Consider the following 17796-nt stretch of genomic DNA (forward strand, 5'->3'; position numbering starts at 1 on the left):
AAAAAGTTCAATAAAAGAACAGTGCATTCTAGCCTATCATGTAGGTTAATACTAGGGCTGTGCATAAAAATCGATATAAAGATTAATATCGATATTTTTAAAAACGATTTAATATCGATATTCTGGCTTTCAATATCGATATACCTCCCAACCTCTAGGGGGCGTTATTACAGCGCAACCATTACAGTTCACAGCGAAGGAGAGCAAGTGAGACGAATTTGTGGAACGGCCGACAGGATTTTAGAAGCTCTTTGTCCCTAAAATCAGATGTTTGGGCACATTTTTGGTTTCTGTGACACGTTAAATGCATTGAAGCAAATGCACTTTATTTTCCTGTTAATATGTCTGTGATCAATAAATAGAACATAAACATAATATTTGGCGGATTTTGGTGATTGAATCACTGAGCATTAATTCAAAGTAATAAATATCGATATTGGAATCAAAGCAAGCTGAGCCATGTATCGAGAATCGTATCGAATCGGCTCATCCTAGATGATACCCAGCCCTAGTTAATACTACAGTCATTGCACCTCCCAACCAATCACAAACCCAGGAAAGCTCCATCAGCCTTCAAAGAGTTCAGAGAGCACGTGTTCTTTTTTTTTCTTTTTTAACACGAAAAACACAGTTTTCGTAAAAAGTTGGTTGATAAAGGGTTGTGTTTGAATCCATTTATTTAAAAATAGGTAATTAAGCAACAGCATAAAATGGCCAGGGCTGCACTTAAAATGTATATTTTGAATTTTTTTGATAATTATCGTTATCGATCAATAGGATTTCTATTTTATCGATATGCTTTTTTTCTATATCGTCCAGCCCTACTTTAAGCCTGTTTGTCGTCTCATGATGACAATAAAGTCTTTTGATTCTTGACTCTAAAAATCTAATTCAAAGACATTTTTGCTTTCATCTTTATATTTGCTTTGATTGAAAAGCTGGTGTCACAATAACCGGCTACCATTCAGGTCATGAGTTTACGAAGCTCTACCTGGACTTCAACCAGAACCACGCGCTTCGTTAAGAAGCGAAAGAGCAAAAAAAGTAAAAAAAAAGAAGAAAAAAAAAAAGAAGCAAAAGAGCGACGTTTTCAAAGCGTTAATACCTTAAAAGCACCTCAGCTCCTCTCTCATGTATGGTGGAGGATCTGTGATGCTGTGGGGCTGTTTCTCTTCCAGTGGGTCGGCCAGCGTTGTTAAAGAGAATGGCAAAAACCAAAAACCACTCATTTAGAAGACGTTTTTTTTTTTTTTTTACTGTTAACACTGTCTTTGTTAATTAGCCGAGGATCCACGTCACCAGAACCGGCTACAGGTGAGGCATTTTTAAAGCAATCAGTGGACATTCAGAAGGAAAGAGACAGAGAAACATGGTATTGATCAGAGTTTGGATGCAGCTCAGGTGGAACTGACTGCGGTGTCCTTCTGTTTCTCGCTTTTCTCGGGAGAGACTGAGAGTCAGACAGATAGAAGCTATATTTAGAGGCGGCACTGCCTTGTACTGTAAGGGTGTGTAATAAATCTGTTGTGCCATAATAGTGATCTGTGTGTGTGTGTGTGTGTGTGTGCGCGCTTTAAGGATGAATGGTGGCCTGTCTCACCCCCCCCCCCCCCCCCCCCCCCCCCCCCCACCGCCTCCCCGATGCTGCGGCTCTCAGCTAATTGGTCGTCTCCTTAAGTGCTGCTGCTGCACTATTCTCCAGATGGGATGGAGGGAGAGACGGAGGAAGAGGAGGGGACGAGGAGAGAGGAAGTGCGAGGAGAGACAGGGATGATTGATGGCAGAGGATGAAGGAGCTGCGTCGAAAGGATGCACCATAAAAAGGCGGAGGAAGGACGAAGGGTGGAATAAACGAGTGGAGGAATGTGAGCAGCAGAAGGCATGAACGGAGGAGGTCACGTGTTTTTCTAAATACCCCCAATATTTACACACTCATTTTTTTAAATTTCTTTTATTATACAAATTTAAATCTAAAAAAATAATAAACATGTATTATACGCTGCAGCTTATTTAATGTTTCTTTCCTGGCACGTATCATTAATTTGCTGTACATAACACATTTTGTAGGGGTTATTTTTATATTTCATCTCAATATTTCATCTGAAATGATGACCTCACTTCACAGAGAAGATGTAGTTTAGTGATTTCTGAGCTAAAACTCTTGCTGCAGCCTGAGTTTAAAATAAACAGCAACAAATGTTTGGGTTCATGTAAACTAACACATGCATTTGCTGTAAAAAAAAACATTTTATTTAGATTTACTTTCTTCTTAAATCTGTTTTGACATCTCTCTGTGCTGATATAAAACTATTTGTTTAACTGATTGTCTCAGGTTTGCAGAGGAGCTCCTGTTGATTGGTTTCTGTGCTAAAAATCAATGAATAGTTTGTGTTTTATGGAATAAAACACCAATGTAACTCTGCGGTGCACCGATCAGGCTTTTCCAGTTTTCTTGGAAGACTGACCTTTTGATTTAATTTTTTTTTCCGCCTAAAAGCCTTTAAGAGGTTTTAGGTTATAAGAGAAAAAAAAGGGCTGCAGGTTGTTTGATTTGTGTAATGCTTTCAAATCAAGCATAAAATGTACTAAAACTTTCCCGATTTATGCATCAAAGCATATGTCACTTCCATATGCGAGTGAAAACAACACCCTGCTGATTAATGCGTTTCTAGACTGAAAGCAGTGGCAATCAGTAACTGTCCGGCAATTAGTGGTAACCGTTATGGATGAGAGGCTTTTATTTTGAAGAGAAAAAAAAAACAGCTCCAAGCATGAATTTTCTTTAAAATCAGTCATATTCACCTTAGATGTAGTATCCTGTAGAACAACACGTCTCGTTCATTATTTGCATTCGTTTAGTTTGCAGTGTGCTGCACGTCATCTGAGATAAACTCTACGCTCCTGGAAACCTTATGAGTACATACAACTCTGGGTCTTTTTTGTTTTGTTTTTCCTTTAATTTCGCAGATTTTGATCAAAGTCCTCCTTAAAAGGTTTTTTATTGTTTCTGCACGGCCACAGCAAACCTTTTGTAAGAGAAGTGGATGGCTTTAAGGAAAATTATGTCAGTAAAACACCTGAAAGTGGTCGGCGGAGAGGAGCAGGGCAGACCGGACCGCCACATTTCATCATCCAAGATCTTCAGCAGCATTTTAAACCAAAACGCCGGCGCCTCAGTTCAGGTGCCCGACGTGATGCTTTTGACCCAAATACGCACAAAGTACATTATGAGCTTGTTTTTTTTCTTTAAAAGAGTTTTTAGAAGTTTCGCTTTTGGAAAATTCTGCAGTGGAAACTCGCACTTCATCCTTCTTTGGGTCTTTGTTTATAAAAATGAGTGTCTTTGAATCAATGCTGTATGTGTTCTGGGGAAATGAAGGTGATTACGAGGGGATGAAGGTGTGAGGAAAACCACGAGGATGAGGAGGAATAATGGATGTCGTCTGCAGTGAATGGAGCGCTCTAGGCCAGGACGCACACACACACACACACACACACACACACACACACACACACACACACACACACACACACACACACGCAGACGGATCCTTGCAGCAGGTGGGCCTTTTGATTTGTCACCCAGGAAGAACCGTGTCTCATTTGCATACAGATGCCCCCTTCAGAGCAGAGGAAGGGTTTCTGAACGCACACACACTGCTCCTTCTGTCTCTCCCGGCAGACCCGAGCCCAGACAGCACTCTCTTTCTATTTCTTTCTCGCGCGCGTCTCCCTTCCTCCCGTCCTCCTCTTCCCGACGCTTCTTCTGGGCTTCGCCCAAACAGATCACAAGCGCCGTCTGCATGCATACAAATATTTTTGTAGATTTACATCCTCTGTTTAAGCGTGTGATTTATACGCCCAAGGAAGTTTCCTCTTCCCTCCCTCTACTGTGCATGAGCCGGATTGAGTGTCAGTGCATCCATGCGTGTGTGTGTGTGTGTGTGTCTGCGTGCATCCCAGGCTCTTGAACCCTGCATCTGCTCTGGCTGGCAGGGCTTCCAGGAGTCTCATGCGCCGATGTCAAACAACAGCGGCTTGTTTGCAGACCTCCACGCTGAACCGACGCACAAATTCAAACGCTCTTAAACACACACAGACAAAAAAAGAAGAGCTGCCTTTAAAGCACGATGACTTCTAGGAGACAGAGGAACAAAGTGGAAGCATCGGCGCAGCTGGACCGAGCAGAAGATGATGTGCTATGATGCTTTACGCACAAAAAAAATTATTCACTTCCTTCCATGTTTTTTCCACAATGCATCAAACTGAAATCCCGTAACGCGTCTTTGTGGATTCAGGGTAAAAGGCCAGAAACCAAAACTAAATCACAATCTTTAAAGATCCTAAAGGTTAAAGTATTGCTACTTAATCCAAAAACACACAAAGGTTGGAATAATTATTAGCTGTGGCTATGAAATGTTTCAGAGCCTCCACAGGCATGGAAACAGCGCTCTAAGGCCACTTTGAGTTAAATCTAAGGTGCCTTTAACACGGTTTGACCCCCAAACACAAGCCAAAAAGGGTTTATTAATGTTATAACAGTAACTATGTACCACAGTAGTAGATTTTGGTGGAATGAACATTTTCTGAACTGATTGTTCTGCTCCCTGACTTATCTTTCACACCAAAACATAAATAATTTTTTATATCTCAATGGATTTTCATTATCAAAAAGGTCACATAAGTAATAAAAACTCCCAAACTCTGCATCGGTAAAAGCTTTTTTTTTTTTTAAATTTGTTTTCCAAGCTTTTGGCGGCTGATCATGCTACGATCTGTTGCAGCTGCCTTGGACCATCTCTGGGCTTTTAAGGAAGAATTACGATCTCGTAGGTTTAAACGAAACCAGAAAACGCCTTACCTAGATGATCTAACACTCTATTCCTCTCTGTGTGATGCGTAAGGATGACAAGGACCCCTTCCCATAAGTGCACAGGTTGATGGATTTTGCAGCACGTGGATTTAGTTGTGCAACATTCATGCAAGAGGCATTCAGCTCAGCAGAACATTTTAAGAGAAACGGCGAGAACATTTAGCGGCACGCAGCTGAGCGCCTCTCCTGCCTCCACAGCCTGGTGTCACGTCAGGGCAGCATTAGGAGTTCAGACAAACAGATCGCCTGATCCTGTAATCCTGATCTCTGCTGGTGTGTACGTGCATGTTTTGACGGGCCAGAGGATTTAACAACTCCCCCAAACTACGAATCATTTGAATCATGCCCACTGCAGAAACTCCACAAATTGTTTCAAATTTGTCACAGAGCGTGCGAGACGCAGTCCTGCCGATTCTCCGGACTATCTGCATGTGCAGTTGTCAACGTGTGTGTTTCAACGTGGGTAGTTTGTAGCAACAGCGACGGATGCAGATTAAAGAAACTAAATATCTTAAAGGTCCACAGCAGTTTGCACCCATCCATCCATCCATCCATCCATCCATCCATCCATCCATCCATCCATCCGTCCATCCATCCATCCGTCCATCCATCCATCCATCCATCCATCCGTCCATCTCCTGCAGGGTTTGTGAACCTTACCAGGGTAGAAGTCTTTGGATTTTGACAGTTTGATGGTGGCTCCGGTCTCTTTCTGCAGCTGAACGATGGTCTGGCCTCCCTTCCCGATGATTGAGCCAGCGGCATAGCTGGGAATCAGAACCTTCAGGAAGTACTCGCCTTCCTCTGCGGCAGGAAAACAGGAAACAGGAAGTCAGAGAGTAAGAACTTGTGAACTCAAAGTGGTCTTTGTTACAAGTGAAGCTGAAAACATGAATAAATGTTTTAGAAAACCTTTGTCCTCATGCGTGCCTTCTGTTACACAGCCTCGGAAATTTATCCCGACAATTTTCAGCTGTTTTGCACAATTTCTTTGAGCTCGTTCAGTGCTCCTCCTCGGCCGACCGTCCGCCGTTTCCCAAAGCTCCATAAATCCACCCAGTCGCATCAAATGATGACTGTTATCCATGACAACTAATTATTTCCATAATCAGATGATTCTCCGCCAGCGTTATCTTCCCTCTTTCTCCACACATCTGTTGGAGCAAACCTCTAAACGCTCTCCCCCCCAGATTGGCCTGATCTAATTTCAGTGGGAGATTTCAGGAATCTGGTCCTCGTCATCATCTCGGCACGAGGCGAGGAGCGCGCCGCGTGACGGCTTTGCTATTGGAGCTAATCAGATTCATGCGACGCTCGCGCTGGCTTTGACTGTAGGAAACGACACAACACGTAGCCGTCATGGTATGCACGTTAAGTCATTCATAAAGTGGTAAAAGAAAAACTTAGACTGAAATATATCACTGGAAAGATACTTCAGTAACCTTACACTGAGAGGTACGTTCACCTCAGATGGTTTTCACGTCTGTTTTCAGCAAGATCAATCTGATTGGTCAGGGAAAACCAAGATGTTTTGTCAAGCAGGACAACGATAAGAAGGTGGAAATGCATAAAAGAGGTTCAGGCACCAAAGAGCTCCAAATTTCTTTGGGTTATTTGGTAACATTTTGCATAATCATTTTTCACACTTTTATCAGCTGCCCTAAAGATGAACGCTGAAGCTTATATTTATTTGCATTTACTTCAAACAGGCTGTGCTTTTAAAACAAATCTGATTAAAATGAGTCGGTTTTAAATCCTATCCAACAAATTCAGATAACTCCCACTTGCTCGATAAACTTTCAAATAGTTCGTATTTCTTCACTACCCTCCAGCTACGCTTCCATTTAACGTGGATACGACCATAATGTGCAGATTAATGGCCATCCACACCAGAGAAAACAATCTTTCTGTTGGTTGTTTCTGAAATGTTCCACGTCAAACTGCTGTAGTTCTTCAACTCAAATATATATATATATATATATATATTGGAGACCCTATAAGGCTATCTTTTGGGGATCTAAGGTTCACATATTTCTTCCATTCACTATTTCATAATTTAGCAGTTTTGATTGTTTCATTCCCAACCGGCCTCAACGGGGATCAGAAAATATTTATTGGAAACAGAATGGGATTTTAAATCTTCCAAAAATGTAATAGAAATTTAATGAAATCATGCATGTGAGTTGAGTATTCGTGTTGGTATTTATCACTATTATTTGTCAAAAATACACAACTAAGCCAAAAAGGCTATATTTTTGTCTGTGTCTTGATTGGTAGCAGAAAACTGAAACTGACAGAAGGAACAGATGAAATGCAACATGTTTGGAACTGGAGACACCTGAAAAAAGTTAGACTTCATATCTATCTATCTATCTATCTATCTATCTATCTATCTATCTATCTATCTATCTATCTATCTATCTATCTATCTATCTATCTATCTATCTATCTATCTATCTATCTCTCTCTCTCTCTCTATATATATATATATATATATATATATATATATATATATATATATATATCTGAACAAAACAAAACAATACAGATTATGAACACAAGTCTTGATGGATCTTGCTTCATCCATCATCCTACATTACAACAAACGAGTAAGAGTATAAAAGACCTTTTCCTCTACAAATTAAGATCAGCCTTTTGTTATAAAGTCAGCGCTCTGTACAGGTAAAAGCTAACAGAAGCTCTTCAAGGTAAATACAGGTTTCCCCATAAATCGATGTTTTCACACCCAGATTGTGCTTTGCAGCATTTTATACAATGACACTGCAGCCATGTTTAAGGCTAACTCTTGTCTTTTACTTGGAGGTGCAAAACTAAATTTAATTCAATTCAATTCAGTTTATTTATATAGTGATATTTACAACACGTCATCTCAAGGCTCTTTCTAAAGTCAGACTCCATCAGATCCTCCAGGTTGGTGAGAAAGTTTCCTCTCTAAGGAAACCCAGCAGGTTGCATCAAGTCTCTCCAAGCAGCATTCACTCCTCCTGAAAGAGCGTAGAGCCACAGTGGACAGTCGTCTGCATTGTTGATGGCTTTGCAGCAATCCCTCATACTGAGCATGCATGAAGCGACAGTGGAGAGGAAAACTCCCCTTTAACAGGGAGGAGAACCTCCAGCAGAACCAGAACCAGGCTCAGTGTGAACGCTCATCTGCCTCCACCCACTGGGGCTTAGAGAAGACAGAGCAGAGACACAGAAAGCACAGAAGCTCACATTGACCCAGGAGTACTTTCTATGCGAGGGAGAAGTAGCAGGGTAATGGCAGCAGTAGCTCCTTTAGTGGCTTCATCTGGGAGAGAAGCTCTCCGCCAGAATTTCAAGTCAAGAGGATGAAAGCGAGCACATAGATAGTTGCAGTAAAAGCTCAGCCAATAGCTACGTCTGGGAGAGAAACGCTGACGGACGGGTCCAACGGTATCGTCTACAGCAGGAGAACATGAAGGTGTTGGTAGCAGCAGCTCAGCCGATGCCGCCCCCCCCCCCCCCCCCCGCCCCCTTCGAGGACGGCGTCACAGATAAACAGCGACGAGGAATACACACATCAAAACGCTGCATTATCAGCAATAAACAATAAAGTAAAATTAAAAAAAATTCTAAAAAATAATTTGGATTAAGCATCACTCTAAGAGAATTGCCTCAGACCTTATTTAGATCACGTTTCTTGTTAGCATGTCTTGAAGAGGCACGCTGATCATTTCAAATGTGGCTTTTTAAAAATCTGACACTGGTTCTGTGTCTCTTAGCCTTGCGGCATTTAATATATCCAATAATCCAGGTCAAGTAACCTCTGGGGATAGATTAAAAATAGGATTACTGTAAGAGGCACACTTTCTCGCTGCTGTTCTTCTGTCTGTTATCCAGGTGCACAACCGAGGACTCAGGAGCTCATCTTTAACGGAGAATCCTGCTTTGACTTTAGGTGCTAAAGCAAGGAGCAAAATGGAGGACAGAGCCTTGATAAATATAATTCTCTAATGACTGTGACACATACTAAACAGGTTATCATCACTATTTGTATAACTTTAATTAGCAAAGTGCTTTGTTTTTGTCATGCCTGCAGATCAGGTCACAGTGTCAAAAATCTGGACATGAAAAATGATTAGGAGAGAAATTAAATGCTATTTTCTGTCCTGATGGCCATATGGCTTTTTCCAAAATCCAAAGAGACCTTTGGTGATGTAATGTAAGGTCTACACTGGGATTTTCACACATATTTCACACTTATTTAAACTAATTAGACGACATCTGTCATAGTTGCGTGGGTCAGGAAAGATTTATGCTTCAATCTTTTGAGTTGAAGTCAAAGAATTACAAAGTTAATGTTTACATCATTTAAAAGAAGTTGATTAGTGCAACTCCCTATTAAAGTCGCTGCTTCATTAATCGCTCATATTTGATTAGAAAAGTCTATCATCGCTAACTTTGAGCTTTTATTTGCCCCGTTGATCCTTTACTTGCATTATAAAAAGAGCTAAATGTACCAATTTCTGACCCAGGCACTCAAATGTGTTGCTGTTGAATAGAAAAAAGCCCAGAAATACGACGTCCCGTTTCACATGGCATAACTATGCACATTAGTGAGGGATCACCGTGGAGTCGCTGGGTGGGCTCTGTTCTCGTCCCTGAGTGCTCAGCCAAGTCAGAGCAGACACCCACAGGAAACCTGACACTGCCCTGCCCTCCCTCAGCTCCGCGAGTGATGAAATACAAACTGCAGGGAGATGAAGAGGAAAGAACAACTATCCTAACCTCAGTTTACCCTGTGGAGATGCCACCACCCCCATTTTCAGAAAAAAGACGATTCAAGCTTTCAGACAAGCTGCTTGTAGTGAGTTTGATTCTGAGATTTCTCACAAACTGGAGCAGCAGAATGAACACAGAAAGCCAGACATACTGATAGACTCCTGAAAACTCAGCATCCTCTCCCTCATAACGCTGTCCACCTGCTCTTTGCTTGTCCTACTCACTCTTCTCTTCTCCACCGTACAGACCAACCAGGCTCTATTTAACTTCCAATTTACCAAAAACATAATTTGAAGAGATTCATTTAGACCTTTTCAATGGTTTCTTTGGAGTATTTGCCCATTTTGAATGCGTATGCCACAATATTAAACTGAGTGGGGCAAAGTTTTAATTTTTGCAACAGAAGGCCCGTCTCACCACCTTCTGAGCTTACTGATGCAACGATGATGTAATGGTTTTGTGCCAAAAGCATTTCATGGATGCTCAAAGCAGCACTTTGCTTTGAAGCTTAAAAAAAAAAAAAGCCGCTTTGTTATGTTTGTTTATTTTTTTTCCTCTTCTTCCCGCTCTTGTTTTTCCTCACTTTCCTTTTTCCTTCCTGCGGAGCTTGGTTTCAGTTCCCTCTACACTTCTCCTCTCTTCTCTGCAGTGACCCACTTTGGGCAAGAAGCCTCGGACTGACCTGCTTTAGATAGAGAGCTGCCTAATTATAACAGGCGCGCATTAATAAGGCAGGGGAATTGGTAAATACGAAACACACACACACACACACACGTGCACAACGCCCTCATATCTCTACACAGACAAATTCAAAAAGCACGTGTGCATCAGCGAGCAAATAAAGAAACACTCTCTAACACACTTCCTCCGCAAACAGATCGTTTCCGACATCTCATAAGCAGCCCTGCTACACCTCGGCATTGTGACTCATGTATATCAGATGTAATGCATGAGTCATGTTCGATGATTCAGTTGCATGCTAACGCTTTTACATGTAGCCATACAAAGTTATGCTTAGGAAAACTAATTTGGAAAGGGGATTTATTAAATATTTTTTCCCCTTTTAGTTGCAAATTCTAATTGTGTGACAAATATACTCCCAAAACCCAACGCTTTACGGGATGTTTCCTAAAAATCTGAACTTAACCAGCTGGATTCTCTCATTCGAGGGAAAAGTTAACATTAAAATCAAACTGTGATCAAGATGCATTAATGGTTTACAAATAGCTCTTTCAGACAAAATAATTAAACTGAAAAGAAAAATAGGTATGAGTGCCTGTGTCGGAAATCCTTTATGGTGACAAAATAAAATGCTGGTATACTTTCAGCTGTAAAAAGCAAAACACTGCATTTATATTGTTACAATTTAGCTCCCAGCGGTTCAGAGCGACATGGCAGAAGGGCAATTTTAGGGCTTTCCCACTCTTGAGATCTACTTTTGTGCTGTCAATGGAAAGATGAGAGGTTTTGCACAAGCAGTGAAAACTATAATGTTAAAAGGAAAATCAGTAAGCGGTCAAGACTTAGCCACATCAAACAGCAACCGAACAGATGTGCAGAGGTCTGATTTTGCAAACTGTGTGAAACGTTTCTGCTTCCTCTTTTTCATTTTTCAGACAACGGTGAAGTGTTATAGATCAGTTGGATATATCCTACCTGTAGGCTATGGTTTTGGCTGAGTTATAAGAATGACAAAACAGAATCTGATGCAGGAGTTAGGAGTGATAAATAAGAAAGGGAAACACAAATGTTAAGGCACTGTTGTGCTAAAATGCGCTAAAATACAACAGAAAGATTTCATCATGAGCGCTTTAAAGCATGTGTGCTCCTGTTTTCTAAACCCTGTTTAGTGGGATTTACACTCTTGAATATTTTAATATGTAGACAGAAACAATAAAAGGTTGCCTTGTTAGATGATAGACTATGCTGACTAATGAGGCCTGAGGCTTGAAGATTAGCATAAATGAGCTAGAAAACAATTAGCAGGGATTTCAGTCGCTGTCAAGTTGCTAGCTCTCTATGAAGTACTTTCTTAAGAGGAGCAGTAGTAGACTTCACTGAAAAAACATTACTTCTAACATTACAGGTTCACATATGGGTAAAAATGACGTATTATTATAGATCATTTAAAATTAGCATTATTGTGCTTAGGTGCTTTTTTTAACAGTGTTGTCTGAGTCTTTTGAGAGGTTTTCAGTAAATTATCTTTGTAAGTAGCACAGGATTGTAATACACGTGAAATAAATAATTCTGAAATAATTCCTCCTTGTATCATCAAAAGTGATGTAGTCGTATGGCTGTGCTAAACTAACTAGCAAACCAATGACTAGGGCTAAAAGCAACAAAACTAGCTTGCGTGGCCTGAACAGTGAAATGCAGTGTTCTTGGCCAGGATTACAAGGCAGTGTTGAAAAAAATACTTATAATACTAATAATTGCTCTATGTCTGTCAAAATGATCTTACAATTGATAGGTTTGAAATCAACAATAATTAGCATCAGTGAGCGGAGCCGTAATTAGCAGTGATTAGCAGTGCTATACATCACTTTTGAGGCGTTAATTTTCATTAAAGTAGTTTGTGAATGTGAAGTGAAACATGAGTGCACAACACATGTAAATGACTAACGTTAAAACAAATCATTCTATTTCTTTTTACCAATATTGCTTCGTGCCATACCTGGGTCAAGAGAACAATATGGGTAGAAGAGTGAACATATTAGCATCAGTAAGGTGAGTGTTGATTAGCAAAGCCTAACGCCACTTTTAAGAAGTTGGACTTCTGTAAAGTAGTTTTGTGAGTGAAGAAAATTCTCAGTATATATTGGCTTTTTCTTGTAATGATTAAATGTTTAAAAAATGAATGTGTGATGGCCAAGCCAAGGCGATGATTCAAATGGAAAAGCTAAGCTAACACAGTTAGCCAAGCCAGGCATGATTAGCAGCAAAACTATTGACGGTGACGAACAGCACTTGGCAAAACGAAACAATAAGCTAATGGTTTCCTTTTTGTGCCAGTGCAGCTACCCTCAAGTAAAATAAACTACATTTAGATTTTTATTAAACTACTTGATGTGTTTGTCTTTATGCATTAAAAGCTATTTGGTCAGATACTGATTTCAGTTATGTATTCATCTTGTTGTTAGCATTTGTCCAAATCCTTACAACCTGTTTTGGCTGTTTAAAAATGATTTGTAATAATTAACAAGGAAACTGAGAAAGTAATTGATAAAGAAAATGAGAAAAAAATGTGGTGCTTTTAATGAACAAGTTTAGAGTAAATTTAAAATTAAGGGAGGCTCTAGAAGCTGAAACAAACGCATTATAATTAAAAATGACACATTTTTAGCTTGCACTTTTAAACTTTCCGACTCTTTGTGTAAATGCACTCTGTCATATTATATTTCCCAGTTTCTACCAGTTATTGCAGCTGCTTTTAGTTTTGCTTTTATTGAGCGGAGATGCATTCAGAGTCAAACGAACTTTAAGACCCACAGCGTGCTCACAGCCACAGACGCAGCAGAGTTGAAGATACTGACTTTGTCAAAGCCACCATTAGGTCATCGAAGACTTTAATTTAAAACACCTTAAAACGCAGTACGCTGTGCACAACACGGCCAAACAGAACGCATGCCTGAAAACACATGGCAATGTCACTGTGTTGTTTTATACCCATCACTTTTTGCTTATACTCTTAGGACAAGATTTTCTAAACTGCCAGATTTCCTGTGGCCAAATCAAACCACAAACGCAAGCACTCTGGCATAGTTATAAAAATAAACTTATTGCACATTTGCCCTGGATCCTAAACCATTAAAGCAGCGGTCTACTACAAACAGAGTATGTGTGTGTGTATATGTGATGTATAGATGCGGTGTCTGTAGTTGAGTAACTACAGGGTTCCCCGCCAGCTGCTGTGATGAAGATCTTTGTTTTCACTCCTCCGAGCATCTCTCATGCACAGACGTATCCCTGCAGTTGCACAGCATACAGGAAGTGCCCCCTCTTCCTTTAACAAGCAGAGGGGAATTCACAAAAAGACTTTCTTTAAGAAAAAAAAGGGCCACAAGCTCGATATGAATGGAACAAGTAACGTGGATCCATTGAGCTTACAGCATGATCTCAACGCGTGTCCAGCGAGACTATGCTCCACCCTGCTATGTGTGTTTAGACAAAACCATAAATGCAGAGCCTGTGAAAGTTGACAAAAAATATTAAAAAAATAAAAAAATAACTGCATGCATGTTCTTGTTTTAGCCTTTGTGGGCGGTTCGACAAAAAGAGGTTCTGGAGCTGTGGCTTTTGTTTACAATAAATCATAAATCCTTCCCCACCACAACATAACTGGATGTGTAAACAGTTCAATCTGTTGCTAAGGCCCCCACAGACCCGCCAGGCCCAGAATAGGCTCTCCAACGTTGGAGGGGATTGAATGCTGAAATCCTGGGATCTGGTGTCCTCGGGCCTGCAGAGGCCAGGCAGGGCGACTGGAGATCACAGCTGCCCTCGCAGAAGATTTCTTACTTTTTGCCCTTCATGCAAACAAGCATTTGGTTAATGAGATATTTTTCCGTAAGATTTAAAAAAATGACATATTTAATTTAAATTAAATTTTGAAATATAATTCTGCGTATTATTTAATGGGGGATGCCTTTACTTAAGTCACACACGCACACACACACACATATATATATATATATATATATATACACACATATATATATATATATATATATATATATATATATATATATATATATATATATATATATATATATATATATATATATATTATATGTTTGATATCAGATATTTGTTAGACAACAAAAACACTTTGAGTTCAGGCTGATGCAATTCAATTTAAAGGAATAAAATCCTGAAAGTAACCAGGTCTTGGTGGAACACTAATCTTATTTTATTCTGTTTGTCTTCACTGAACAAATATAATGGGCCAATACGTTGACAGATGGCGCTTTAATTGTTTCATGAAGACTCATCAAATACATTTATTTAAAAATGATGCATGACTTATAAGCATATTCCTCAACAGCTGTTAAAGAAGCTGTTGGTGTTTAATTTGTGCATCGTGATGTATCAAAACTTTGAATAAAAATTAATGCTCATTAGACTGGAATCAGAATCAGCTTTATTTGCCAGGTATGTGACCACATATAAGGAATTTGACTCTGGATTGTACAATGCTCAAGCTGAGCTTACTTATTCTGTAATACAATAATAGATGTGCTGGTGAAGGTTCTCAGTCATCCAGGTCATGGTCATTCCAAAAAAAGTAAAAAACAAAACAACTGGACTTGTTTTTCGTAGTTGAAGCTTCCTGGAGAGCTTCCTGGAGAGGAGGCGAAACGTCTTCAACTACGAAAAACAAGTCCAGTAGTTTTGTTTTTTACTGTTTTTGGAATAATAGATGTGGTCATCGTTAACTAAGGAAACCTAATGGTCATAAAAAACAGATAATAGATTTATTTTGGTTACAGAATGAAAAAAAAGGAACAAATAAATGTACATTCATATATATATATATATATATATATATATATATATATATATATATATATATATACACACACATATACATATATACACACATATATATATATATTTATTCTTTTAAGCCTTTCATAAAAAAACGGTAAAAAAATAATGTTTTTTAAAAAATGTGAGCAGAGCCTGGTTTGACAAAAGGGGGCTCTGGAATGGAGGCTCAAAGCTCTAAGGAGTTGGAAAATATTCATCTCCCCTAAGCAGGGAGAGTTAAGGGGGTGTACAGGCTTTGTCTAACACCCCCTCCCCTGCTCCTCTGGTCTTTTGTTGAAAGGTAGCCCGCACACAAACACACACAGACACACGGCCGCATGTAAAGCTCTCCAACAGCGAGGCTCTGACCAGCTGTCTGCATTCTAAAAGATGGCCTTCGTCACTCATAAACAGCAAGAGCTAGCAGAGAAAAGCAAGAAGCAGGAACTGTTTCTGCCCCATTCTTTTTTTTTTTTTTGTTGCAGCTCTGTTCTCTCCCACTTCCGTCATTAATTCAGTGATTCGGCTGCACATTTAGATTTGACTTAACAAGAAACTCAAGATCTCCAGCAGCAACCCTGACATTCATTTGGCCTTCCTCACAGTCGACAATTTAATGAAACAATAAGAAGCCTTAATTCTAATCTTGCAGGTGGGATTAAACTGAGATGCACCACGAACGCATTTTTAAAACATTTTGTGTAGGTGACTTCTCCAAATTACACGTAAATTCTCCATTTTATTATAAAAATGTTCCCACCCCAAATTGTACACAGCTCCCCCTCCCAATTTTCACAACCCAACATTGTAAACAAGCCGCCACCGTAAAATTACAGCACCCTGCTGCAGGATTTCAGTTAGAACAAAGGCGGAGGGACAGCCAATCAGATCCACTCAGGATTCAGCGAGAGGGACTGCGCAGAAAATCAGGCTGGCACGGCGGCTAGAAACGATAGCTAAAGTGGTCGAATTCTCTGCAGCCGCTCCGTGTGAGTGTGTGAAAATCGGTATTGTTCATGGACCATTTCAGAGGAGAGGGCCCTTCCAGTCACTCTCTCTCCGTCGACCCTTTCGGCGCCACCTCATCCATATTCATTGCCGCCCTGCTCTCCTCACCTATCAGCCGCCGATTAGCTGTGACCGACTGGATGCTCAGCCAATAGCGAGCCTCTCGTTGTGGGAACATCACCAACCTCTCTGCGCCTTCGCCCCACCCTCTACAATGCATTCTTTCTTCTATTTTTTTCCTTTTTTTTTTTGCAATTTGTCGCATTGGCTTTAAAAAAACAAACAAACAGAGAAAGAAGGTAGGGTTTAGGAGGAGGGAAATGATGCAGCTAGCTGTGCTGCCGATGTCGGCTTCGCATCGATCAGCCTAGGAAACAGTTGCCGGGTGAGCGACGGTGGCGGCGGCGATTGATGGGAGCGGGCGGTGGTAGACAAAAGGATGGAAGGACGAGGCTGAAGGAGGGGGCATGATTAGCATTGGCGAAAAGGAATAGTGAGCAGAACGAATGAAACAAGATGAGGGGAGAGGCGCCAGTCGAGGAAGCCCAAAAGTGCACAAAACAGGCGTGTCGCAGAGGAAAAACACAGCGTTTGGCTCTGTGTTCATCGTGAATGGAAATCGACACTGAAAAAAGCATAGAAACACTCCAAACCATACATTTAATTTAATCTAAATAATTAATAGAGGTGTAATTACCGTATACTACCATGTAATTACTACGATTGTAGCTATAATGTAGCCAGTAACACCTGATAGTTACTTTTGGCAATGGCTGAAAAGAAGAACGATTACAATTCAAAACTATTTAACGGTATGTAAACGTGCTAAGAATACTTGTTTTATTATGGAAGCAGGTAAAAATAATTACAAAAATTTTACATTAATAAAGTCTGGCGTTTTGTTTTCGCTTTGTTTACTTTCATTATGGTAAAAACATGCAAAAAAAAATACATACAGCTGAAATTACATCCCTACTGCTCAAACATTGTTTTGTTTCTGTAACAATGGAGGATTATTTTTGTCATGTGTTACTAAAGAGGGCATTTCCATTTATTTCATGGAGGTACCATAGTAAACCTCTGTAGCAGTAAAACTCTACATCACTAAGCAACATGTTTGCTACAAAGACCCTTTCTGGCTCATTTCTTTAGCTTTTACCAATTAACTGGTCTCAAACCGCGGTGATTCTTAGGCTGTCTTTAGTAGTACAGTAAAGAATACATTTTTCTAACAGTTTTTAGCTAGATTAATAAGAAGTTAATTTCCATGTAAGCTGAGCAATAACGTATAACAGCCAAAAACATGAGTTATGCACATTGATCTTGGCTTAGGAAAAGTGGTGCTATTTTTTTTTAAAACTCCCAACAGAACCTGGATCTGAGACTGACATCAGGCCAATATTTACTGGTTAGCAGATGTAATTTGGAAAATCACTCAAGTTTGCTAATTATTGCAAATAAGAGCAATTGGTGGATTGTTTGTCGTTACCAGGAAAAATAAGGTATTAGGATCAGAACTGGACCATCCTGCAACAAATATCAACTCAAGCTGATGTTTGCCAACCTAAGAAACTGAAAGCAGAGTTGGGATTGATCATTTTGCTGCTTGATTAACTTTT

The 17796-nt window shown here is 40.0% G+C and overlaps 1 protein-coding gene across 2 annotated transcripts in view; it reads right to left on the reverse strand.

Annotated features, from left to right (window-relative positions):
- The window catches only part of nova2 (NOVA alternative splicing regulator 2), a 92712-nt gene that overhangs the window by 66210 nt on the left and 8706 nt on the right, over positions 1-17796 (reverse strand). For both annotated transcript variants that reach the window (XM_012872480.3, XM_012872479.3), the window contains one exon: positions 5534-5677. In XM_012872480.3, coding sequence (XP_012727934.1) covers positions 5534-5677 — 144 coding nt within the window. The remainder of the gene's footprint in view (positions 1-5533; positions 5678-17796) is intronic.

Source organism: Fundulus heteroclitus, chromosome 18, assembly GCF_011125445.2.
Source record: "Fundulus heteroclitus isolate FHET01 chromosome 18, MU-UCD_Fhet_4.1, whole genome shotgun sequence".
Taxonomy (NCBI): Eukaryota; Metazoa; Chordata; class Actinopteri; order Cyprinodontiformes; family Fundulidae; genus Fundulus; species Fundulus heteroclitus.